Source organism: Nerophis ophidion, linkage group LG04 (genome assembly GCF_033978795.1).
Source record: "Nerophis ophidion isolate RoL-2023_Sa linkage group LG04, RoL_Noph_v1.0, whole genome shotgun sequence".
Taxonomy (NCBI): Eukaryota; Metazoa; Chordata; class Actinopteri; order Syngnathiformes; family Syngnathidae; genus Nerophis; species Nerophis ophidion.
In genome coordinates, this window is record NC_084614.1 from 66,856,464 (window position 1) to 66,884,375 (window position 27,912).

Here is a 27,912-nt window from a genome sequence, read left to right on the forward strand (position 1 = left end):
AATATATAATAATAATAACAATAATAATAATGCAAGACCTCGAATACCTCTGTGAAAAGTAAAAACAAAGGACCAAGATTTCCCTCGCCCAGACGCGGGTCACCGGGGCCTTCCTCTGGAGCCAGGCCCGGAGGTGGGGCACGATGGCGAGCTCCTGGTGGCCGGGCCTGTTCCCATGGGGCCTGGCCGGGCACAGCCCGAAGAGGCAACGTGGGTCCCCCGTCCAATGGGCTCACCACTCATAGGAGGGGCCATAGAGGTCGGTTGCGATGTGAGCTGGGCGGCAGCCGAAGGCAGGGCTCTTGGCGGTCCGATCCACGGCTACATAAGCTAGCTCTTGGGACGTGGAACGTCACCTGACTGGGGGTGAAGGAGCCTGAGCTAGTGCAGGAAGTAGAGAAATTCCATCTGGATGTAGTCAGACTCACTTCGACGCACAGCAAGGGCTCTGGAACCACTTCTCTTGAAAGGGGCTGGACTCTCTTATACTCTGGCGTGGCCGGCAGTGAGAGGCGACGGGCTGGGGTGGCAATTCTCGTTGCCCCCCAGCTCAAAGCCTGCACATTGGAGTTCAACCCAGTGGACGAAAAGGTAGCCTCCCTCCGCCTTCGGGTGAGGGTCCTGACTGTCGTTTGTGCTTACGCACCAAACAGTTCAGAGTACCCACCCTTTTTGGGTACACTCGAGGGAGTACTGGAGAGAGCTCCCTCGGGTGATTCCCTTGTTTTACGGGGGACTTCAACGCTCATGTTGGCAACGACAGTGAAACCTGGAGAGGCGTGATTGGGAAGAATGGCCGCCCGGACTTGAACCCAAGTGGTGTTTTGTTATTGGACTTTTGTGCTCGTCACAGTTTGTCCATAACAAACACCATATTCAAACACGAGGGTGTCCATATGTGCACTTGACCTCCAGGACACCCTAGGCCGCAGTTACGTGATCGACTTTGTAGTTGTGTCATCGGATTTGCGGCCTCATGTTTTGGACACTCGGGTGAAGAGAGGGGCGGAGCTTTCTACCGATCACCAACTGGTGGTGAGTTGGCTGCGATGGTGGGGGGAGGATGCCGGACAGACCTTGCAGGCCCAAACGCCTTGTGAGGGTTTGCTGGGAACGTCTGGCAGTCTTCTGTCAGAGAAAGTTTCAATTCCCACCTCCGGAAGAACCTTTGAACATGTGACGAGGGAGGTGCTGGACATTGAGTCCGAGTGGACCATGTTCCGCACCTCTATTGTCGAGGCGGCTGATTGGAGCTGTGGCCGCAAGGTAGTTGGTGCCTGTTGGGGAAGTAATCCTAGAACCCGTTGGTGGACACCAGCGGTGAGGGATGCCGTCAAGCTGAAAAAGGAGTCCTATCGAGTTCTTTTGGCTCGTAGGACTCCGGAGGCAGTGGACAGGTACCGACAGGCCAAGCGGTGTGCAGCTTCAGCAGTCGCGGAGGCAAAAACTCGGACATGGGAGGAGTTCGGGGAAGCCATGGAAAACGACATCCGGACGGCTTCGAAGCGATTCTGGACCACCATCCGCTGTCTCAGGAAGGGGAAGCAGTGCACTATCAACACCGTGTATGGTAAGGATGTTGTTCTGCTGACCTCAACTGCGGATGTTGTGGATAGGTGGAAGGAATACTTCGAAGACCTCCTCAATCCCACCAACATGTCTTCCTATGAGAATCCGTGATGGGCTCTCCTATTTCTGGGGCTGAGGTTGCTGAGGTAGTTAATAAGCTCCTCGGTGGCAAGGCCCCGGGGCTGGATGAGATCCGCCCAGAGTTCCTCAAGGCTCTGGATGCTGTGGGGCTGTCTTGGTTGACAAGACTCTGCAGCATCGCGTGGACATCGGGAGCGGTACCTCTGGATTGGCAGACCGGGGTGGTGGTCCCTCTCTTAAAGAAGGGGGCCCGGAGAGTGTGTTCCAACTATCGTGGGATCACACTCCTCAGCCTTCCCGGTAAGGTTTGTTCAGGTGTACTGGAGAGGAGGCTACGCCAGAAAGTTGAACCTCGGATTCAGGAGGAACAGTGTGGTTTTCGTCCTGGTCGTGGAACTGTGGACCAGCTCTATACTCTCGGCAGGGTTCTTGAGGGTCCATGGGAGTTTGCCCAACCAGTCTACATGTGCTTTGTGAACTTGGAGAAGGCATTCGACCGTGTCCTTCGGGAAGTCCTGTGGGGAGTGCTCAGAGAGTATGGGGTATCGGACTGTCTTATTGTGGCGGTCCGCTCCCTGTACGATCAGTGTCAGAGTTTGGTCCGCATTGCCGGCAGTAAGTCGGACACGTTTCCAGTGAGGGTTAGACTTCGCCAAGGCAGGCCTTTGTCACAAATTCTGTTCATAACCTTTCTGGTCAGAATTTCTAAGCACAATCAAGTCGTTGAGGGGTTCCGGTTTGGTGGTCGCGGGATTAGGTCTCTGCTTTTTGCAGACGATGTGGTCCTGATGGCTTCATCTGGCATGGATCTTCAGCTCTCACTGGATCGGTTTGCAGTCGAGTGTGAAGCGACCGGAATGAGAATCAGCACCTTCAAGTTCAAGTCCATGGTTCTCTCCAGGAAAGGGGTGGAGTGCCATCTCCGGTTTGGGGAGGAGACCCTGCCCCAAGTGGAGGAGTTCAAGTACCTAGGAGTCTTGTTCACGAGTGGGGGAAGAGTGGATCGTTAGATCGACAGGCGGATCGGTGCGCCGTCTTCAGTAATGCGGACGTTGTACCGATCCGTTGTGGTGAAGAAGGAGCTGAGCTGGAAGGCAAAGCTCTCAATTTACCGGTCGATCTATGTCCCCATCCTCACCTACGGTTATGAGATTTTGGTCATTACAAAAAGGATAAGATCACGGGTACAAGCGGCCGAAATGAGTTTCCTCCGCCGTGTGGCGGGGCTCTCCCTTAGAGATAGGGTGAGAAGCTCTGTCATCCGGGAGGAACTCAAAGTAAAGCCGCTGCTCCTCCACATCGAGAGGAGCCAGATGAGGTGGTTCGGGCATCTGGTCAAGATGCCAACCGAACGCCTCCCGAGGGATGTGTTTAGGGCACGTCCGACCGGTAGGAGGCCACGGGGAAGACCCAGGACACGTTGGGAAGACTATGTCTCCCGGCTGGCCTGGGAACGCCTCGGGATCCCCCGGGAAGAGCTAGACGAAGTGGCTGGGGAGAGGGAAGTCTGGGCTTCCCTGCTTAGGCTGCTGCCCCTGCGACCCGACCTCGGATAAGCGGAAGAAGATGGATGGATGGATGGATGGATAATGCAATATTTTAGTGAGGAATAAGCGTCACTTTGCCGCTTGGCATTGTAATCGAAGCACCCGACGATTAATCATTGATTAATTGGCATTTGGGCATGTATTAAAGCAGCGGACGTTATTTTACTGTTAAGTTTGTTTTTACAAAAATGTGTAGCAGTTGAGATAGGCGCCAGCGACCCCCCCCCGCTACCTCAAAAGGGACAAGCGGTAGAAAATGGATGGATGGATGCGTGTAAAAACAAAAACAAATTTGGTTTATTTACCATAAATTGATTAACGTGGACCCCGACTTAAACAAGTTGAAAAACTTATTCGGGTGTTACCATTTAGTGGTCAATTGTACGGAATATGTACTGTACTGTGCAAACTACTAATAAAAGTATCAATCAATCAATCAATCAATTCAGAAACTGTCAAATGCTCAGATTGATCACACTTTATAATTAAGATTATTCTTGATTATTCACGGATTATTACTTGCTTGCATAATTTAAATTAACCTTAAAAAAAAAGGGCCCAATCGGAGTCTTTGCACTGACGTGAGTTTTGACCTGATCGCTAACCGTATAACAACCAGCTCTGCCTTTTAGGTAACCATCCACGGTTAAGGTAAATGAGCATGTACTTTAGAAATAAATTGCATTATTTACCTGCGTATATACATAATAAATGCAATATTTGTTTGTGATTTATTACATGTGGTAACTTGTTACATTTTACATTACTCGTTACTTGATATATTCACTTTAACTTAAAGTTCATACTAGTACGCTAGGTGTACTGGACACGATAATGTCACGTGTCATTCATGTAATATTTTTTGTTTTCAACCCTCTGAGCTTCACCACATGGCCGTGTCAGCAACACATTGTGAGGTCAAAGGTCGCTTTAATCAAAACGACCGCAGTGCTGTGTGAGCGGCGCCATACGTGGTTGTTGGCAGCCGTGATTGCCTCAACGGGGACAGAAACCTTCCCCCCTCCTGACGCCGAATTTGCGTTTTTTTCGGAAGATGACAAGCCACATAATGGTTCCCACCCGAGACCACTGCCGTGGTGAATGTGAAGTATTGCGAGCTAATTACAAGATACCTTAGCAGGGCTGTAGCAGTGGTGATGCTAGCGTGTTGAATAAAGGGAACTTTTTGTTTTGAGTGTAAGGGGGTAACAAAAAGGTCTGTCAGTCAAATTTAACACTGATAAGTATGATATCAGTATTAGGTGTGATACTAGCATCCTCACGCTCGATTGTTCCAATTAAAAGTGACCTTTGGCGAGTTTACAAGGCAAGGTGACGTCAGAGGTGTAATTCAGGAGAGGAAGTGAAAATAGTGGAAAGTTACGGGTAAAAGACTCAATAGAAAAAGTGTGTGTGTGTCAATGGTGATGTAGGTCAGTGTGTAACCTAAGATGTTATTGAGAAAGCGAGAAGAGTCAGTTTACCACACTGCTTCTTTGTGGGAGTCTTTTGTGTAAGTCGTAATTTTGAGGCATTATTTTGTGCAGTCTTTATATTTTATAGATTTTAATTTTGTTTTTTACATGAAGTTGTCCATTCTCTATTAGCGCTCTGAATGCAGCAACACACTGTACTTTAATTGCCTTAATTATTGTGTGCAGGTAGGGATTCAATTATATGAAAATTTCATATCATAGATAAGGATTGGGGATTGTTGCACTTTTTCCGATACTAATTCCACTTTCGATTCTGCTTAATGATTTGGTTCCTTATCAGTTCACTTATCTTAGTATTTGTAAAAAAAAAAGAAAAAAAATGTGGATTGGAATCAATTTTGTTTAGGTTTGTTTGAGCAGCGGTTTTAAAACTCCACCAAAGAAAATACTCTGCTTTCCAAGTACCACTATAATGACAAACATAAAAAAAAACCCAAAAAACAGTAGCGTAGTAGGCTTAAGTATTCATTAAAAAAGCAGAGGTTTATATAACAAGTATATTTAATATTTTTGGCAACTGGAGCGTTACACAAAGTTTGAGCAGTAACCCTGTGTTTGAATATAGTAAGATAAAACACTACTTTAATTAAGTGTTTCTTTGGTGTACCACTAGTTGCAGACTCGTGTTTAAAAATAGTATGGCCAACTCAACAACAGGCGTCATGATTTCTACGCCCGGAGTTCCTTAAGGCTCTGGATGCTGTGGGGCTGTCTTGGTTGACAAGACTTTGCAGCATCGCGTGGACATCGGGGGTGGTACCTCTGGATTGGCAGACCGGGGTGGTGGTTCCTCTCTTTAAGAAGGGGGACCGGAGGGTGTGTTCCAACTATCGTGGGATCACACTCCTCAGCCTTCCCGGTAAGGTTTATTCAGGTGTACTGGAGAGGAGGCTACGCCGGATAGTCGAACCTCGGATTCAGGAGGAACAGTCTGGTTTTCGTCCTGGTCGTGGAACTGTGGACCAGCTCTACACTCTCGGCAGGGTTCTTGAGGGTGCATGGGAGTTTGCCCAACCAGTCTACATGTGCTTTGTGGACTTGGAGAAGGCATTCGACCGTGTCCCTCGGGAAGTCATGTGGGGAGTGCTCAGAGAGTATGGTGTATCGGACTGTCTGATTGTGGCGGTCCGTTCCCTGTACGATCAGTGCCAGAGCTTGGTCAGCATTGCCGGCAGTAAGTCGAACACATTTCCAGTGAGGGTTGGACTCCGCCAAGGCTGCCCTTTGTCACCGATTCTGTTCATAACTTTTATGGACAGAATTTCTAGGCGCAGTCAAGGCGTTGAGGGGTTCCGGTTTGGTAACCGCAGGATTAGGTCTCAGCTTTTTGCAGATGATGTGGTCCTGATGGCTTCATCTGACCGGGATCTTCAGCTCTCGCTGGAGCGGTTCGCAGCCGAGTGTGAAGCAACCGGAATGAGAATCAGCATCTCCAAGTCCGAGTCCATGGTTCTCGCCCAGAAAAGGGTGGAATGCCAGGTCCGGGTTGGGGAGGAGACCCTGCCCCAAGTGGAGGAGTTCAAGTACCTAGGAGTCTTGTTCACGAGTGAGGGAAGAGTGGATCGTGAGATCGACAGGCAGATCGGTGCGGCGTCTTCAGTAATGCAGACGTTGTACCGATCCGTTGTGGTGAAGAAGGAGCTGAGCCGGAAGGCAAAGCTCTCAATTTACCGGTCGATCTACGTTCCCATCCTCACCTATGGTCATGAGCTTTGGGTCATGACCGAAAGGATAAGATCACGGGTACAAGCGGCCGAAATGAGTTTCCTCCGCCGTGTGGCGGGGCTCTCCCTTAGAGATAGGGTGAGAAGCTCTGCCATCCGGGAGGAACTCAAAGTAAAGCCGCTGCTCCTTCACATCGAGAGGAGCCAGATGAGGTGGTTCGGGCATCTGGTCAGGATGCCACCCGAACGCCTCCCGAGGGAAGTGTTTAGGGGACGTCCAACCGGTAGGAGGCCACGGGGAAGACCCAGGACACGTTGGGAAGACTATGTCTCCCGGCTGGCCTGGGAACGCCTCGGGATCCCCCGGGAAGAGCTAGACGAAGTGGCTGGGGAGAGGGAAGTCTGGGTTTCCCTGCTTAGGCTGTTGTCCCCGCGACCCGACCTCGGATAAGCGGAAGATGATGGATTGATGGATGGATGTTTCCCGTGATTTTCATACAGAACATTGTCATATTCCTTCTGTTTGTGCTCTGAAGGCAGATATACAAGTGCAATGTTTAATTTTGTACCCTTCGTGCAAGATTTTTGCTGACTCTTACACGTTCATCCACCATTTAAGCTCTCAAGAAAAAACATACGTGTGAAATGTCAAACCTTGTGGTTTTATTTACTTTTTCCAGTTTTATATTTTTCCATTCCTTTCATATTGTTGTCATGTTCCTTCAGTTTGTGCTTAATGTCGATATAAGTGTAAAATGTGTAATTTGTGGCCTTGTTCATTATGTGCAGAGTTTTTATTTATATTTATTGCTCTGCTGTTTGTGCTCTGATAGCAGAAATATGCGTGAACTGTCTAATTTTGTTGTCTTGCAATTTTCATGACTTCATTCTGCTGTACTCCTCAGCTCCTTAATGTGCTGTACAGCTCTGCACATGTAATTGTGTGTATTTAGTTCAAGAATATGATGTAATACAGTAATTTACATAATTTAATGATGACTTAAGGCCACCTGCTCATAAATGTATTCATATTAACTATTACAATGCGCCTCGTCTCGCTATCTAGATGAGAATAGTAGTCTTTTGTCCGTCGTGTACTGGTTTTGGGTCACCTTGACTCACTTTATGCGCAGGAATGACGGGCATGTTGGAGTCGCTGTTTACCCCCTGCGGCGCTGAGGCACACCTGTGTGCTATCTCGCTCGCTTTTTTTCTGTTATTCCCCACCTTGATTGACGGGACAAATGAAGTATCACGATTTTATTTTGTGTCTTTTTGATTGAAGTGCAGTGGTATCTTCCTGATAATCGTTTATGGCGCTCATGGTGGATTGACAATGTAATCAAACAATATGGGATGTTTCGCTTTGCACACATGGAACTGAAGTACTGCAGGTATCCATGCAGATTTTGTTCCCGCTTTGACAAAACCGTGTGACAAATACTTGCCGGGAAATTTTGCGCTTCCCTCAGGCCCTTGTGGAATCTAGCGCAACGACTCGGCGCTGGCTATTTGAGAAGGGATGACATCAGCACACAAATAATTACAATAGAGCACCTTAACAACTCTAATGTGGAACAATTTGGAGTTCGAATTACACATCGGTTAATCTTGGGACTCTACAACTTTTTCTTTGACTTGTTGTAATGACAACACAACAAGGCTCGCATTGATGGAGCAGAGCACTGTTTCATAACCATAGGTCCTGGGCCGCCACCGCCTCGTGAAGGGCTGCCAAAAAATATCTGTTTTTCAGATGTCGCCCGTATTGGTCGCAGTGGTACTCTGTTGTAATAGACAAAAAAGTCATAGAGAAGTTTTTTTAAAGGGGAACTACACTTTTTTTCAAATTTTTCCTATCGTTCACAATCATTGTGAGACATGACGACTGATTTTTTTAATGCATTCTAACTCGTAAATAAAGGTACATAAAAGTCCTCTATTCTGCCGATAAAACCCAATAAAAAACATCCAAAAAGCGCCAATACTCCATTTACATTTTGTGACTCGAATATTAACCATGCATTCGTGATATTGTTATTATAAGCGCTAACGCAGACAAATTATTCGTAGCAGCGCTGTGGTCACAAGTGTGTGTGCCTAGGTTTACATCGAGTAGTAAGCTGCTTCCTTACTTCTCTGCTCGTGGAAGTTTATAGTAGATCATAAATCATGCCTCTCACCTGGATAGTAGAATGATGAGTATGTAATCCGACACACTTGGCAGCCAATTTAGACCCGGCAATACTAAGAACGACACAAAAAAGGAGCACGCGAGGATTATAAGTCATTCTTCATCTAAATGGGAATATATGTACAGCCTAGCAGTCAGCATCCTAATGACAGCAGACGTTGTACAGTTAGTGATGTTTTATTATGTTTGTTGGCTCTCATGAAATCTGCAGCGAACACATATCAGTGAAGTTGTGGGGAAAAAAAGAACATTTTGACGCCTTTTATAAATTAATGTGCAGCGTAAGCTTAAAATGATCAAAATACATTAATAATAAATGTTATAGTAAATGTGCCTTTTATTACATTACATACATACTTACATCATGTATATCAAACCTTAATGGAGGTGTTTGAATGCTTTTTTAGGGGCTTTATAGGTGGAATAGAGCGGCTCTTATAGGCTCCATTGTAAGCAGACTTGATTTGATTTGTTTAATATTTATAATGCATAAAAGAGAACCATATGTGTTTTTGTCTTACATAAGAATTGTGAATGAAAATTCTAAAAAGGGCAGTTCCCCTTTTAAGTGCAAAAATTATAACTGAAGTGCTGAAGCTGTATTTTCACTTACACAGTTAGTTAAAAAAACGTATTAATTTAGTTTATTTTAATACGACATTATTGTATGTAAATTATTTTTTCTTCAGTCATTTATAAGTCCCTTCGTATGCAGTATATTTGGTTGGTACCTTTTTTTTCCTAATCAGCCTGACCTTAGCCGAAGGTGGATGTGTTAAACATTAACACGTGATTAACACAAAGTTTCATATGATCTAAGAAGGTTGTAAACTGAAAGTAGGTTAGATATAATTATTAAATGTGTTTTAAATTAAGAGTAAGATTACTAATTCAGTTGTATTATTTGTGTGGACCCCGAGGTCAAAGAGATTAAAAACTCGAGGAACAGAGGATACGTGTGATGATAACAGAAAAAGAATGTACTAGTGACGTTGAACTTAATCAGGATTTTAAACATGAGCATAGTACTAATTACATCCGCAAATACATTTTGCCATGCAGATAGTTCACTTATCATACGAGATACTGCTATATATATAATGGGGACCTGTGAAAGGCAACAGTACATCCAGTATTAGCGTTTTTATTCCTGCTTGAACGATACACAAGCCTCCAGCCAGGTGGAAACTGCTGGAATTAGTCAACTGGCTGACACTAAGCATATATAATATACATAGCCTTCGGGTTGCCCGAGAATACAGTAGGTAATGAAAATGTCCTAAAGTACTTTGAGCAAACAACCAGCTTAATGCATACATAAATATTTTCAGCTTCTCAATCGAATTTCAAGTCAAAGCAGAATTTTGGTTGCGGGACACAGACAATATAAATTATATAATTTGCCATAATGCATGTTGACAACTCTAGCCATGTTCTGCAATTTGGACAGCAACAAAGTCCTCAATGCAATGTAGCGTTCCGCTAGTGAGCACAGCTAATGTCCTTCGACAGTGAGAAGCAGCTTCTAAGTCACTGATTCTCACTTCCATGGCCGCAAATAAAGTGTGTATCACTATCACTGGGTGACTACAGGATGATGAATAGCTAAACATGCTACACTACACACTGTAACAGGATATAAGATGCCATGCTAACCGCTAAACTAGAGTTCTGTTTTATAGTACAGTGATTGGATTGATATTTGTTATCATATTATGGGTTTTTTTATCGTTTTTAAACGCAGGAAATAAGTCAACAGACACAGAAGAACTTTAAGGGCAAAAACCAAAGGATTTAAATCAGAGCCAACATAAGTTTTTGCTTACACTTAAGTTATTTTAAACGTTGATACTATTTTGCTCAATATAGTTCATGTTATAAAAGCGAAAAAGGATATAATCAAGAAAATATTTAATATTGTTACATGTTTTTGACTGATAAATTTGATCAAAAACATTCAATGGTCTTGAACATTTGAAGTATCAGTATTGGTGTCAGATCATGCGCTGCACTTAGGGCCGCGCGGTCCGGGTTCCAAATGAATTAATGAATGACATGATATGGATTGTTACTGCATTTTGGATCGATACCCACATTTGTAGTATTGCCGAAAACTAATGTAAAGTATCCGAACAAAAGAAAAATAAGCAATTTGTACATTTTAACTTGGGATAGGTACCGAAACCAACTCACATATAAATGTTCCATGTTACGGTACCCAAGTTGCACGCGACGTGACGCCCGGTTGCCAACTCAGCAGGCTCTGCGCACTTTAGCACTTGGCGATCACTCCAGTAGCACTGAGAGCGGACTCCGCCAAACTACCTCTAGATAGTGTTACGATTTTGATGCCAACAAAAAAATTGACTCCAAAAACACGCCAAAGTAAAGGAATGTAAGACTCCACTTTTGCGTTAGCTTAGCTCATATAAATTGGCTTAGCTATTGACATACTATTGATTAGCTTTAGCGATTTTACATGGCGTTTTGAACACCACCAAATTTGTTAATGAAAATAACCACTAAGATACAAACAGCTGATGGGTATTAAGGACATTACTCATAGTATTATCCCTTTTGGGCACAGCAAAGATTAAACTGACTTGCCAACACACCATAAACGATACACCATTGCTATCTTATGTCTTGGACTTGCAACTCTATATCTACTCTTAGAAATGTCACAATAAAACACCATTTTGTACTACTGGACAGCAGTTATCATAACCAGCTCATTTGAAAAATTTGGCAATAAAAAAAAAAATGTTTATTATCAAAACAATTGATATATATTAACATGCACAAAAGTACCGGAAGTTGGTACTGTTGAGTACTGGTATCGATTCCCAGGCACCGGAAATTTGCTACCGTATTGGTTCTCATCTCTACTTTTAACAGAAAGTAACCAGGTATAACAAGTAAATTAGCAAGTAGATTATTAATAGTTTTGAGAAAATAATACAACTGTAAATGTTGCAATATGTTACTGCTTATGTCAGCAGCCAAATTAGGAGCCTTTGTAATCCGTATCAAAACACTTCTACTACTGTATTTTGTACATTTTAGAATAATTGAGAAGCACTGGAAACAGGGAAATGGCGGGCAGAAGCCAAGTGCCTGCCACGCCTTTTTCATTTGACAAGTTTGTGCAAAGCTTGCAGCTGAAGCGCAACATTTGACGTATTGACTGAATAGAACCATTGACCGTAAACAAATGCAATCATGTGAATAGATAAACATGCTCAAACACGTATACTTGCTAATCCGGCCTTTCTGTAGCTCACCTTTTTATAAAGTTGAATCAAGCCAAAAATACCCTGACCTAAGTTTTGAGTAGAGCGCTCAACAATCAGTATCAGACGAAAAGGTAAAGAGGCAAACTTTTGCTTGGTTCTCCTACCAATCACTGAAAGTTAAGCAGGTGATGATAGCGTCAGCTACAGGTGGATGTCAGTGCAGAAAGAGTATATATAGCATGCAGCACTTCGCTCAACAGGTTATGCAACATACGTGTGTGTGCATATGAAGAAGAGGTGCTGGGTGTGTTTTGGACTTTGTTGGCTCAGTGCAGACGGAGCGAAGCGGCATTCACTCGCACACACATGGTGGGAACTCGGCTAATGTTTTCAAAGCCTGTCAAGTTGCACATTAAGGAAAATCTCCCTTAAATGCAGTTTTGACAGAAGGGATTATAATAAAATACCAATACTGATGATTGAGAACCAGAAAAAGTATGCTGTTACATAAATAATGATGCTCATTTTTGACTCTCAAAAGCAGTGGTTCTTAATTATTTCCTTTTTTCACACCCCTTGTGAAACGAAACACTATTGATAAACGTTAATGTGCATTTATTTATCTGTACAAATCACAGAATGAGTTGCTGGCACCATCATTCTGGAAATAATCAACTGATTATCAAAATACAGCCAGGATAATGTACAATTTGTACTTTCTTCATTACTCTCATAAACCTGTAAATTTCCTTCTCCATCACCTCTATTCTGTGTGGCGCTTCTGCCACCTAGCTGGAGGCTTGTGTATTGTGTAAGCATTAATTATTTTATTTGTACTCTTTATATTTTGTATAGAGCTTCAAATATCCATCTGACAGTTATCGTACACTCTGGTTAGAGAGAAACACTTGTATGTCCAGCACATTTGGAAAACTGACAATAAAGATGACTTTGAATTATGTAAACGGTTACTGCAAACTAATAATACACAATAAATATGTTACTAATACCTCTCTGACAGCATAAGTCAAAACTGGGCATTATAAGACATTGCTGCCCTTATAAAAATAATCATAACAATTCTAACCGTCGTGTACCTTTTCAAAACATGCTCAGCTGATGCTCTCCAGTCATCCAGGTGGCGGTATTACTTTTCAACTTGTTTGGATTAGGCGAGCATCCTAATCCAAACACGCATTTAGTGCCTGTTTCATCCCATCAAGTATATCTAGAAGTAGCTTTTATTTTATTTTTATTTTTTTTACAAACAAGGAATGCAAGTTCACTACAGAGAAGGGGCCAACTGCAACTTCGAGGCACTTTTTAACAGCAGTTCTGAATGACAGTATTGCCCACCATGGCCATAAATCATCATCAAGTACAATTTGTCTAACATTTTTTTTTAAGTACACCTCTGCATAACAGTGTATCCATGTATATATATATATATATATATATATATATATATATATATATATATATATATATATATATATATATATAATCAACTTATAACAAAGAATAACTTTAATAACATTGTTTTTATTCTGTAACAGAAAATATTAAATTTCCCTGAAAAAATATCCTTATTTAAACTAATCTTTTGACTGACTTGAATCATTCTAAAAAGATAACATTATTTAACTCGAATGATAATACATTCAAATTGATCAACAAGATTATCCCACGGGCACAATATATAAAACACTTTAACCTACAAAACAATACAATTTTGTGCTGTTCTTTTTTTTTTTTATTAAAACGAGGTCAGGATTATTAGCTATAATAGGCACGTTTTGTAGTGCACAGCTTTTCCAAGCGAGATATGAATGAATGATAGTGTATTATAAATTGATAAACCATGTCACATCCAGGGGGGCCCTTCCCATTAATTAAGAAGAACTGCTATACCCCAACCTTGTCATCTAAAAGTTTATCTAAAAGTAGCTAGCGCTAATGTTCAGATAGCATAATTTTCTTACAAACACAAGAACCGCAAGCCCCATATCTTTACATCCGTCTATGCTGCTTTTACGACGTAATTTTTGTGTAAACTGCCGCCTTGGCTTGCTAACGTCATAACTTTGCGCTGACTTGAACAAATGTCACAATATTTTCATTTTTATTGCAGAAAAGTTCAACAAATGATCTAAATTAGCCAGCCTCACTCATATTCTTAATTGTTTTATTTGACATGTTTGTGCGCGACTGCCTCATGTTGTCACATTTCACTACTCCAAATGCATAAGCTTTTATTTTTTTGCAAAACGTACCTGCGTAATTTAGAGTTTAAACTGCTACTCAGATTAGGAATACTACGAAATTTCATTTCTCAATCAATTAATTCCCTCAGCTGATGTCATGTTCCATCCATAGATCTATCCATACATCCATCCATCAATCTTCTTCCGCTAATCTGAGGTTGGGTCGTTAGAGCAGCAGCCTAAGCAGAGAAGCCCAGCCTTCACTCTCCTCTGCCACTTTGTACAGCTCCTCCCAGGGGATCCCAAAGTGTTCCTAGGCCAGCCTGGAGACATAGTCTCCTCAACGTGTCCTGGGTCTTCCCCCGTGGCCTCCTTACCTGTCGGACGTTCCCTGAACACCTCCCTAGGGAGGCGTCCGGGGGGCATCCTGATCAGATGCCCAAACCACATTTATCTGGCTCCTCTCAATGTGGAAGAGCAGCGCCTTTTACTTTGAGCTCCTCCCGAATGACAGAGCTCCTCACCCTCTCTCTAAGGGAGAGCCCCGCCACCCGACGGAGGAAACTCATTTCGGCCGCTTGTGCCCGTGACCTTGTCCTTTCGGTCAAAACCCAAAGCTCATGACCATAGGGGAGAATGGGAAGGTAGATTGACCGGTAAATTGAGAGCTTTGCCTTCCGTCTCAGCTCCTTCTTTACCACAACGGATCGATGCAGTGTCAGCATCACTGCAGACGCCGCACCGATCCGACAGTCTTCCCTCACTCGTAAACAAGTCTCTGAGGTACTTGAACTCCTCCCCAACTCGTAGATGGCACTCGACCCTTTGAGGTGTTGATTCTCCTCCCAGTTGCGAACCAATCCAGTGAGATCTGAAGATCCTGGCCAGATGAAGCCATCAGGACCACATCATCCGCAAAAAACAGACACTTAATCCTACAGCCACTAAACCGGATCCCCGCAATGTAGAGTCCAACCCTCACCGGAAACGGGTCCAATTTACTGCCGGCAATGCGGACCAACCTCTGACACCGATCATACAGGGAGCGGACCACCATGATCAGACTGTCTTGTACCTCAATGTTGAGTGCCTCCCTCGTGACATTTTCAAAGTTTTTCCAAAGGTGGGAATTGAAACTCTCTCTGACGGGAGACTCTGCCAGATGTTCCCAGCAAAAATTTAATGTTTTTTTTATTGCAAAGTAGTTGAGCTTTACCAACAGCGCCTCTGCTGGTTGCAGCCTAGTAGTGCACTCTTTAGTGCCTGGATTGTTTCAAGAAGCTATGAAAGAGTCATTGACTTGATCAGTGGATGGCTGTGTTGTTATGCTCCTAATAACAAAGCAGTCATGCTAATATTGTATCCTAAATTTCAAGTGTTGAAGTTGTGCCCCTGCCTTGTTCCTGACAGGAGGAGGAAGAGGAGGCAGTAGAAGTGGAAGAGGTGGAGGTCATCAATGTGATTCAGCAAAAGCCGCCGCCGGCCATCGAAAAGATCTCCAGGACGGAGGTGAGGACTGACCTGAGCGAAATCCATGAGAACAAGTTGGACACGCGCTACTTCGCTGGGCTGCTGGCCGACGTCTACAGAAAGAACTGCGACATTCACGCTTGCATATCCGAGCATGTGTCCAAGATCAGAGGACAGTAAGTGTGCTTGAAATTAGAAACTGCTATGCCATAAACTCACAGAATAAACAAGTTGCCATTTTTGTCATCAATAGAAAACTGGATGACAACAAGGTGAGCTAACAACTATCTCCACTCACTCCTATTTGAAGCAGACTTTTTATAACTGTGCAAATAACAATATGCATCTAGGTGGAGGATGTAGAATCCCTTCTCCCAAAAGGAGCCACTGAACTGACCAAACAGCAAATTCGATACCTGCTGCAGGTAACAATCAGCAAATCCTCAATGTTGAAATTGCTGTGTCAGCTGAATGTAAAGTGTGTGCATGTGTGTGTCAGACTCGCCTGACCGCTGATAAGAGCATGCGTCTGCTGCTGTCCACCTTCAGCAGCTTGAGAGAAGAACTTCTTCACATGACCGAAGACCTGCGGGTAAGAATGTCAGAGCATAATTTAAGCGGATTGGTCGACAGACACTTAGGACCAAACATCCCAGAACAAGCTAGTCCGGTTACTTTTAGACCTCCACCCTAGATCATACCTCTCTCCAACCCACTTCTCCAAAGTGGGCTGGCTCAGGGTGGAGGACAGAGTAAAACAACTTGCACTGAGCATAGTGTATTAAATACGCTACACCTCCCTGATACCGAAGTACATGTCAAACTACTTCCTTAACGTAAATGACCGCCATAACCACAACACCAAGGGGAGCTCCACAAACCACGTTAAACCCAGTTTCCGATCCAACAAAGGTCTTAACTCATTCTCTTTCTATGCCACATCAATGTGGAATGCACTCCCAACAGGTGTAAAAGTAAGTACATCTCTATATTCCTTCAAAACCGCTCTAAAACAACACCTCCTGGCAACTTCAACCCTTTACTAATACCCTCCCCCATTCACATCCCATCTCCCCGGATTGTAAATAACCTAATGTAAATAATGAAATGTACTTCTAATGTATTTACTTGTTCTTATGCTATCTGAACTCACTATGTTCTCTGCTCGCTGTACATATCCTACCAAGTAATACCTACACTGTTTCAATGTCCATTTCTCTGTTGATGCTATTGTTGATGACTGAAGTACTGATATCAACCGAAGCTCCTCAATCCTACCCCCCGGATTGTAAATAATTCAATGTATATACTATGATGATTAACCTGTGTGATGACTGTATCATGCTGATAGTATATATTTGTACCATGAATTGATTAACGTGGACCCCGACTTAAAAACTTAGAGTGTTACCATTTAGTGGTCAATTGTACGGAATATGTACTGAACTGTGCAATCTACTAATAAAAGTATCAATCAATCAATCAAACCATTTTAGAGAGCACCGTACTTTACCGGCTATAGAGCATATTTAAACTGCACCCACCACATTTTAGAAGAAAAGAATATGGTTACATACTGAATATTAGCCGCACCGGACTACAACCCGCAGCTATATACCGGTACGAAATATTTTGTAAATGTTCATTTACATACCTTACTAGTTTCCAAACGGTGCCTGTAATTCAGCAGTCAAACGGATGATCAAACAAAACAAAAGTCCTTGTCATGGACCCACTAGCTGCGGAAGCTTGCTCTCCAATCAGCTAAACAGACTCAATAACTCCACGGTGACGTTTTGGTGAGTGTACAAAACTGAAACACAAAAAAATTTTTATTGTAAGTTAATTATGCTAACACAGACACTTGTGAACAGCGTATTTGCTAATGCTAACGACGCTAACGTCATTACATTACGTTAGAACGTACAAATATACATGAAAAAACTACAGACATCACACGTGACATTTTGGTAAGTATGAATTGTTTTAGTTGTAGTATAGAACTTACAAATGTTGCTTGCAGTAAATAATGAATAATCCTTTTGAGCAGAAACGTTGTGGATGAAACTGATTATACTTCCGGTTCAAAGCACGAAACAGGAAGTACATTTTTAATCCACAACACTTGCAGTGAGCGAACTCATCCAAAGGATGGCTCGATGGCACAGACAATGACACGCCATTCTGGCGAGTACAAAACATTATGGCCCTTAGCCAAGAAAATTCCATCAATTAGCCGCACCGATTTATAAGCCGCAGGGTACAAAGCGTAGGAAAAAGGTTGCCGCTTATAGTCTAGAAAATATGGTATATCACATATAGGCCATTCCACCAAATCTTAGTCATTTTCTTTTGTAATTGTCACAAATTAACATTTATGTCCTTTTTCAACTGATAATACAGATATTGAACGACTCAAAAGTTATATTGGTCCGTCTCAGGCAACTTTATTTCAGTTGTATAAAGTAACAGCATAGAATTTGCAAAATATTAAAAAGTTTGTATAGTGAAGCAAATTTCTCCATTTGATACAATGCGAATATGATTAATAGGTTCCATACTCAACAAAAGTCCCTGTTTTAGTTAGGATTTGTATACTTTGAAGACAATATAAAGTGCTATACTGTACAGTACATCAAACAAACATAAGGAGGTAATGAATAAACGGTGTCTTTACCAACAAGCCAAAACAACAACAACTAACCTATTGTGTATGTGCTGCTGTGACAACATGTGCACACATACATAAGCTTCTTTGGGACTCTCACAAACAATCAGAAATCACAAAAATCCTTAACTTCACCAATCAATTTTCTACAATATTAAAAACGTATATAATGCACTTACAGCCACGAACGAAAACATCGGAGGCGCAGACAGAAGGGGAAACAGAGAGGGGTCGGCGTATGTAGAGGCTGTGAAATAAGTCTGCTTTAGAATCCTTTTACAGAAAGGTCCGTTCTCATCACAATTTAATACTTGCTGTGGTACAAAGATGGCTGTCTTGGTCTTTTTAATACGAGCAAGCACAAAATGGCTGCCAGCCGGACACACACTGAATAAATGATGCATTTGTACACATAGACATGTTTTGCACACAGACGCCTATGTGGTGCAATCTAAGTTTGTAGACTCAAAAGTTCGCAAATAGAAGGGTTTGTTAATCGAGGTTTCACAGTAACAGTGATTGCAGTGATTCAACAGAAATTTTTATTTTAAATTTTGGTACACAAATGGCATTGATTCGATAGAATGGCAGTGTATATAGGGCAGTGATTCTAAAACTGTGGGCTCCATCTAGTGGCTTGCCAAAGAATCACTTGATTAAAGTACATTGGTTTATTTTCCTATATTCAAACACAGTGATACTGTTCAAAATGTGTGTAATGTTACAGTGGCCAAAATTATTAAATATACTTGTTAAATAACCCCTGCTTTTTTTAATGAATGCTTAGACCTACAACGCTACTGTGTTATAATGTTGGTAATTATGGTGGTACTTGGAGAGCCAAGTGTTTTCCGAGGTGGTACAGGGTGAAAAAAGTTTGAGAACCACAGATATAGAGTGTAAACAGAGGCAAGTTACAACATGATATCGTTTAACATGAACCAACAGGGTTAAAAATTACACAAATATCACCATGTTTATGCTTTAGTCTGGATGATAGTAACATATGTGCTCGTGTAGTTTTATCATGTGGTTGCATTCCTGCGATTGATTAAACTGGACACAAGTACATAAACACCAGATAGTAAGCGGCTGTGTGTGTGTGTGTTCGTTACAGCGTCTGGAGAGCGAGAAGGAATCCCTGGAAAGAGACCTGGCCTTCAAAGCGGATCAAGCTCGGCAGTATGATAGCCTTCTGGAGGACGTTCGTGAAAATAACCGTCAGCTTCAGGTACATTTCCACTTAGCCTGTCCAGTTCAGTTTGGTATGGTTCGGAATGGTTGGTTGCGGTTAGCTGCTTTAGCCACATATAAATATTGTGACGTCACAGCAGCTTGACACAATCAATGCAAACCGCAACGAAGACGTATTTTATCTTCTTGCCTGAAGTGAAATCGACCAATTAGCAGACTTCAGTGTGTCTAGCTTTGCTCTTTAAGTACATGTACAACACACAATTTATAAATTATAATAAAATAATATTAAAAGGTATAGCACAGATGTGTAGTTAATCTGGAATTTCAAACTAAATAAACTACGAGAAATGAGGGCAATGAGCTCTGGAATGTATAACTTGGGGCCAAACAATATTGCGGAGTGACAACTGGATTGATAATATCTGGATAATATGCCATATTCAGATAACACAGGATCCTATTTAAGACGACACATTAAGTAACACAGTGAGTCTTCACCATTCATCCGAGATTGTTACATGACTCGATAGGTGCTGCTGTTTCGGTTAGCAGTACAGCAAAATGCATTGAAATCTTCAAGCACAAACCCGTTTAAAGCCCAGATACACATTGTACAGGATAACAATCCAGGAACGCTGATTGGTCGCCACTTACGGCATCATGTAAAAGGTGGGACAAAGTAGACGAGGGGTGTGGGGGCGTGTACTTGATAGACGAAGCAGATTTACACATGTTGACACAGAAACCACAAGACTTGCAACAGGAGGGGGGGCTGGCATCAGGCTGAAATATGCCAACCACTAGAGGCGCTGCTCCGTTTTCCATCATACCACGTGGGGTGAAGCGTCGAAGGCGAGGGGTGGGGTAATGTGTGTGGCGTGTATTTTTTGTGGATGCATGTGTGTGTGTAAGCCTGCAGCTTGTCTCTGTTCCGTAACCTTGGTGCTGTCGCAAATGTGTTAACACCGCCAGTCAATCCCAAAAAAGTCAAACAACAACAACAGGTGTGTGTCCATGAGAGAAAGGGAAGGAGTTTGTTGTGTCTTTGCTATACTGTCCTCTGGGGGAGTCTCGAAGTAACTACCTTGCCACCTTGCTTGCAGGCAGGGAAAACAATCCAGATTAGAATGTTTGTGTCTGAGCGAGCAAAAAAACACATTTAAACTTTTCACTCTAGTTGTCCATTTCTGGCCCTCAAATTAATTGTACTTTGCCAGGAAGAGCAACAGTGTCTCCAAAAAGTCGTCAAGTTTGCAATTAAGTTCAAAATCATAAAAGCCTGAGTGCCTGGAGTTCTGCCGGCATCCTCCAATAATGTTTGGCAGCTTTAGGATACTCTGAACGGCTGCCAGCACCTTACTATTTGTCCATACACCAGGGCAACGCTTACCCCAATCAGCAGAAGTCCTGTTATCATGGTTTCCGAATAGGCAGATATCTTCGACATCCTCGACTAAAAGGGTCGTCAGGCACGCTAGTCCCAAGAGTCCGTCGAGTGTTCAGCAACAACCGTCAAGACAGACCGGTTCCCTCGGACCCCAACCCTGGTCAATTTTGTTGAGAGGCGAGTAGATCAAGTCCATTGTTTAGATTTTGGAGAGCAATGCAAAAAGGAGGCAACAAGAACGTTAAGACAAGACAAACCAAAGAAGCAAGCAGGAGAGATAAACGAGAGGGAAAGGGAGCGGGTCGCCTTTGATGAGTGCCAGAGGACCATACTGAACTATTTGAACAATAGCAGCTATGAACTCATGTAATCTAAGTTACGATCTGTTTTGTTGCTCAGGGGAAAAGGGAGGCGTCTTTTATTTGTCTAATTATGGCAGGGTATTTATTAGAAGTCTTGTTCAACTTTTTTATGGATCCAAATAATTATTTAAATATGTTAATAATTAGTTGATTGAAATTCAACTAATATGGTATTAAATGTGTAAATTTAATGACCTATTCGAACTAATAATTTCATTATTCAAATAGTTATTGATTGTAATACTTCTTTATTTAGTTAAATACTTCAAGACTTAATTATTTACATGATGATTTACATGCTCTGGGTCAGCAGGTCTTGCTTCCACATACTCCGCAAGGTTTAAAATATGTACAGATTCGTGTTAGCCCCGCCCTCTGACTTTGAGGGGTGAGTTTGACTGAAAAAATAAGTTTATGAAGCGCTGACACCCAGGTTCATGAAATTTAATACAATTTGAAATAGATTAAATCATCAAATAAAATTAAATAGGTAATTAAAATTGATTAATGACACATTTATTAATAATTTTAAGATGTATTTTTTTTATTTTTTCCCGTTTGACCCCCCATAGTTTTGAACTATGCTGTCGTTCGTATGAAATTCTTCATTGTTAGACTGCTGAATCATTGGAATCCAAAAGGTACACTGCATTTATCTCTTGAATCAGCTGGTAGAAATGATCCTACTATTTTTGCGTCCAGCTTTCCCTCAAACAAACCAGCGCGTCCCAGCGTTCCCTGGAGAGCCAGCTGATAAGCGCCCGAAACGTTGACTCCGGTCGCGAATTCAAAACCAAAGAACTGGAGGTGCGCATCAGGGCTTTGGAGAAGGAGAACGAGATACTGCGACAGAAGGTACCAGTGCCTTGTTTTCGACCTCCAACACGAGAGGGTGCGAAAAAATCCAAAATACTATTTCCCTTTTTTGCAGCAGGCGGGGCAAGCAAACAGCACCACCCTGCACATCAGGACTGAAGAATTGTCGCGTCAGTTCAACGAGCAGCTCGGAGAGATGAAAAAGGACAAAGACAAAGAGATTGAGCGGCTGCGGGTGCGTGTAGAAATGTTTTCTTTTACCAACGTAGGTTTCAAGTTTAAGTTGCTCACCGTTTCTGCCGTCTACAGATGCAGATTACAAAGCTGCAGATGGAAATCACCACTGAGAGGTCGTCGTCGGCGTCGGAAAAGAGCCTCCAGCTGAAGATCTCGGAGTTGCTGGCCATGCTGGAGCAGAGACAGACTACCATTACCAGACAGGAGGAGGTCTGTGACACAACACACCATTTCAGTTTGCTCCTTTAACGCGACTCAGCTGATTGTTAACCCTGTTCGGACTGTACAGGAGATCAGAAGGCTTATGCAGGGAAGGAACGACAGCTCCCAGAACGTGAAGAAGACCATCATCACTAAGAGGTACGTCAACAAGATCACACTGGTAAAGGTGTTCATTGTCCACAAACTGTACCTAAAACGTGGTCTTTAATGTTGACGCAGGTACAGGAACCAGTACCCCTTACTTGGTCTGCTGGGTGACGACTACGACACGTCTTCGTCCATCAACGAAGACAGGACCATCGTCATCGAGAGAGGCGAAGAGGTTTTCAGACGGGTATGAGCCTACAACATTAGCCACCTGATATGAATTAGCATTGTTGGGTTGAATTAATACACCTCGCTCAAGCAAAGACTATAATCACAGGAAGTGGCGCCTCTTTGTGGCAAAGAGGTGCTACAGCAGACATGTTTTTGAGCTTATTATAGTTTACACTAGTCTAATTAGTATAGTGAAGGGGAAATGGGTTTGGGAGGGATATTTACCGGGTTTGGGAGGGATATTTACCTAAAACGTGTATTTCTTAATACAGTATCACTGACCATGGTAAATACATTCGCAAAGTGGGAATTATTAAGGAATTAATTAACTTTGTCATGACAACACACATGAAATGACACTAAATTTAGTATCCAAGGTCCAAGATTAAGCCCAAACAATACCACAAGATCAATAATATGTACATAATATAGACTAAATACAGTAAGATATAAATAGCATAAGTTAATCAGAATAAGTTGCAAATAGAATATAAAAAATATTGTGATCCTGTAGTGGAAATAGAATGTAAAAAAATGACAGCAAACCAAAAAAAGAAACCCAAATAAAAACCCAGTTCCACACATTAAAAAAAAACCCAATCTATTTTTACACAAAATATTTCAATAGCTAGAGCAGAAAAATTAAGGTCATAGAGCCCTCTTGACACGAAATAACACAGACGTTCGCAATTCTTATTAAACAGATTCTGAATCGATTTATAATGATCAAAAATCGATTAAAAAAAGTTATTTAAACTTAAAAAAAAAAAACTTTTTACAAATATTTTTTATGCTATCTCCATGCAACCAGAAGGATATTTTCTAACCTGTAACCTGCCTTGAAAACGTTTCATTACATTCATTAATTAAATCGAGAATCGTGTTGAACCCAAAATCAATTCTGAATCGAATCACCAACCCAGGAATCGGATCAAATCATTAGGTGGCAGAAGATTCACCTAACCCACATAGTTACACATTCACACTTTTTTGAATATGATATTCTAATGCTGCCTAAGGCTAAGCTAATCTGTGGCCACCATATCTAACAGTCTACTCCGATTGCTCTGATCTCATCTAGTGGCCAAGAGTCCTGTATTGATATTTTTCAATCAATCAATCAAGGTTTATTTGTTTAGCACCTTACAACATCACAATGGCGTACTGTGCTTTACAAGACAAAAAGGTTAAAAGCAAGTAAAACCACACTTAAACAGAATTTGATTTCCATACCACATGCATCATTTTTTAGACTTTAGTTAGCTAAACAATTCACTTGCTGCTTTTTCAGTGATGCCAACTTTTAATAGGAGACACGTCTGCTTCTCTCAAACAGGAATGAGGGAACAAGAAGAACATAAAGACATCCCCCATCCCGTCTCCTGATGACCCTTTGTGCCCTCCATCGTCCTGAAGGAGCCCGGAATTCGGATTCTGACATCTTCATGACTTTTATACACAAAATACTAATGCTAGAAATATTGCATTGACCATTTTTCAGTAAAAAAAACAACAACAAAAAAACGCTTTTAGATATTTCCCAGAAGTAATCTCGGGCACACGGAGGGTGGAATTTTTGCTATTCTGAATGTAAATATTTAAATATATATTTGTGAGATGGACGTGCTCATGTTTTGAGTTTAGAGAAACGGCGTAAAAAATGTTTGGGGAGTTTTGCTTTGCAAATTAGAGTGTAATCTATTTTAAGGACTGTATTTTTTTAATAGACTATGGGAAGGAGGTTGAACGTGAAGACAAATGGGTGTTTGGGTCAGGTGGGGCCATCACTTTCTGGTTTTAAAAGCGTTTTTTAAAAACGCAATATGATGTTTTTTATTGCCGCAAATTGTGTTGAAGCAGCTGGAGCTAACCTAGAGCCTGGTTGGCATACAGACGCTAACAACAAATATGGCCACGTACCAATGATAGCGCCTCACCAAATCCTAAAGGGACAGCATTTATCGCAAAGATTTAGAAGAATTGACCACTACATGTTAAGTTACTTCACAAACTAATGATGCTAGCTAACTAATGCTAGGCTAACACATCCAGAAATACAATATATGACGAAGCTAGCATCAAATTTTAAGCACAGTATGATGTTTTTTAAGTGTATATGGTCACGAATTGTGTTAAAGCAGCTGCAGCTAACCTAGAGCCTGGTTAGTATATGGACGCTAACAACAAATATGGCGAGGTAGCAATGAAACTGCCTTACCATATCCTAAAGGGACATCATTTATCTCCAAGATTTGGAACAATTGACCGCTACGTTTGAAGTTATTTCACAAACTAGTTATGCAAGCGAGCTAATGCTTAGACATCCTCAAATAAAATACAAGACAAAGCTAGCATCCAATTAGTAGTAGCTTGTGTGGCTAGCTTGCTACCTGATCATTTACTTCACAGTATGCTAGCTAATCTAGATGGTCTCTGAATAGAAGCTATGCTGTGCTCTTATTTTCATGTGTTTCAAGGTGGTTTGGGGCAGTTTTAACCTGCGTTTGTCCGCTGTGCGTCCGCTGTGATACTTTTGGGAATAAAAATAACATTCATAGTACGATTGTTGTGCTTTTTTTTAAACATTTTTTGTCCATATTCTTTATTAAGAGGATGCTGATACAACCCCTGACAAAAACACGGAATCCTCAGTCTTAGAGAATGTTCATTTAGTTTTTAACCCTACCAACACTATCGCTCAAATTCAAAACACTAATGCCATGTGATTTTTACCCAAGATAACACACCCAAATACCTGTCATATACCAAAACATGGCAATACATGACAAATGTAAATAGTGTTCTTATATTTTAAACTGTCATGTCTATCAAAATGAATGAAAAGCATCATGAGGTGCTCAAAAATGACTAGAAATGTAGGAATTTGAGAACAGAATTCCTAAAAAAAATAATAGTGACGATACCATGAATTGATTAACGTGGACCCCGACTTAAACAAGTTGAAAAACGTATTCGGGTGTTACCATTTGTACGGAATATGTACTGTACTATGCAATCTACTAATAAAAGTTTCAATCAATCAGATGGAAACTTGGTTTTTGGTCCACACATTCTTGGGATATTTTAAACTTCTCCGAGAAAGCCTGATTTTATTCACTAACATTTTCCCTGGATCGAATCCACCCAAAACCTACTGTACCTTCTATCTGTACTGCTGGGTGAAAATCACCCAGACATGTGCCTGTAAAAAAATTTGTGTTTTGGATTAGGAAAACAACCATGTCATCAAAGACATCAATCAAACACAAACATAATGAAGTTAAGCTAAAGTACCAATGGTTGTCACACACAATAGAAATTATTCTCTGCATTTGACCCATCCACTTGATCACCCCCTGGGAGGTGAAGGGAGGAGTGGGCAGCAGCGGTGCCACGCCCGGGAATAATTTTTGGTGATTCCAACCCTTGATGCTGAGTGCCAAGCAGGGAGGTAATGGGAAACTTTTTTTGGTTTGAACTAAATATCACATACATTTATTTGCTTGGGTGAAAACCACCCGGCAATGGTCTTCTAGAGTTAATTCTCTTAGAAAAAAAAAAAAACACAAAACTATATTTATTTCAAATACCAACTGTTTGGCTTTTGGAACACTAAAATAAATCAAGAAAATAAATTATGCTGGTCAATAACGGTTTCATTTTCAGGCCAAGCAGAGTGAAATATTTTTTGGAATCCCTCAGTTTAGGGCAGGGGTCGGAAACCCGCGGCTCCGGAGCCGCATGCGGTTCTTTGGCCACTCTAATGTGGCTCAGCTGCACAATCCCCCCCCCCCCCCCCCCCCCCCCCCCCCCCCCGGATTGTTACGGGGGGATTCTCGGAGCCTCTTGCGGGGTCAATATTCTTCGATTTTCACTCGGTCAACAATATTGAGGGCGTGCCGCGATGGCTTTACTTTTAGCGCCCTCTACATTTTGACGCGTTTCACAACATAAAGAAGACAATGGGAGCCGCAACCATTCTCGCGAATAACCGCTGGTGGTCACCCATATAACAATAATAAGGGCTTGCCATGAAGCAAATGCCTTTGACGCCTTCTACAACATGTACAGACATCTTGCCAGTCCAGTATCATGTTGTATGTGGCTTCAGCAGATATAAGTACACGACTGTAAGGCATATTGGGTGACAGAGTACACTGAAGGTTGTGATATAAATAACTTTAACACTCTTACTAATATGCACCACACTGTGAACCCACACCAAACAAGAATGACACACATTTCGGGAGAACATCCTCACAGTAACACATTATAGACGCAACATAACAATTACCCAGAGTGTTATGCATCCATGACTCTTTTAGACCCCCGCGCAAACTACCCAGTCCACCTCAACTGACGCACGGAAGGGGGGGGATGGGAGAGAAGCGGGGTTTGGTGCTAGCGGGGTGTATAATATAGCCTGAAAGAGTCATGGATGCATAGCATTCTGGGTAATTGTTATGTTGCGTTTATAATGTGTTACAGTGCGGATGTTCTCCAGAAATGTGTTTGTCATTCTTCTTTGGTGTGGGTTCACAGTGTGGTGCATATTAGTAAGAGTGTTAAAATTGTTTATATCACAACCTTCAGTGTACCCTGTGTCACCCAGTATGCCTTGCAGTCGTGTACGTGAATCTGCTGAAGCCACATACAACATGTTACTGGACTGGCAAGCTGTCTGTACATGTTGTAGAAGGCGTCAAAGGCAATTGCTTCATAGCACGCCATTATTACTGTTATATGGGTGAACACCAGCAGATATTTGTGAGAATGATTGCGGCTCCCATTGTCTAATTTAATTTGTGAAACAGGTCAAAATTGCTTTTTGAGTGGTAAAGGTTTAGAGTGAATAAACTTGGAATCAAGACAAATACTACAACACAGCACAAGTAATTTGTTGCACCACCTCTGGATTTTTTACAGTACTCTTTATCAATCTTGCTCTAACTTTCTCTGATTGCTTTTGTCAGATCTGCCTTGCATGTTGGAGTATTGCCATTTGGGATGGAAGTTGATATTTTTCAATCAATCAATCAAGGTTTATTTGTATATCCATCTATCCATTTCCTACCGCTTATTCCCTTTTTACGGGTCGCGGAGGGCGCTGGCGCCTATCTCAGCTAGCACCTTGCAAAATCACAATGGTACAAAGTGCTTTACACGAAAAATAAATACAAATCAAGTAAACCCATTTTCTACCGCTTGTCCCTTTTGGAGTCGCGGGGGGTGTGGAGCCTATCT

At 42.0% G+C, this 27,912-nt stretch overlaps 1 protein-coding gene across 3 annotated transcripts in view; it reads left to right on the plus strand.

Annotated features, from left to right (window-relative positions):
* Window positions 1-25,228, plus strand: part of pof1b (POF1B actin binding protein) — a 38,717-nt gene extending 13,489 nt beyond the window's left edge. For 2 of the 3 annotated variants that reach the window (XM_061898849.1, XM_061898852.1), the window contains 11 exons: window positions 15,402-15,637; window positions 15,715-15,733; window positions 15,812-15,886; window positions 15,961-16,053; window positions 19,247-19,360; window positions 21,778-21,930; window positions 22,007-22,126; window positions 22,201-22,338; window positions 22,418-22,488; window positions 22,570-22,684; window positions 24,005-25,228. In XM_061898849.1, the coding sequence (XP_061754833.1) occupies window positions 15,402-15,637; window positions 15,715-15,733; window positions 15,812-15,886; window positions 15,961-16,053; window positions 19,247-19,360; window positions 21,778-21,930; window positions 22,007-22,126; window positions 22,201-22,338; window positions 22,418-22,488; window positions 22,570-22,684; window positions 24,005-24,010 (1,140 nt within the window). In that variant the 3' untranslated portion in view covers window positions 24,011-25,228. The remainder of the gene's footprint in view (window positions 1-15,401; window positions 15,638-15,714; window positions 15,734-15,811; window positions 15,887-15,960; window positions 16,054-19,246; window positions 19,361-21,777; window positions 21,931-22,006; window positions 22,127-22,200; window positions 22,339-22,417; window positions 22,489-22,569; window positions 22,685-24,004) is intronic. The other variant, XM_061898850.1, reaches the window with a different exon arrangement.
* Window positions 25,229-27,912: the final 2,684 nt, after the last annotated feature.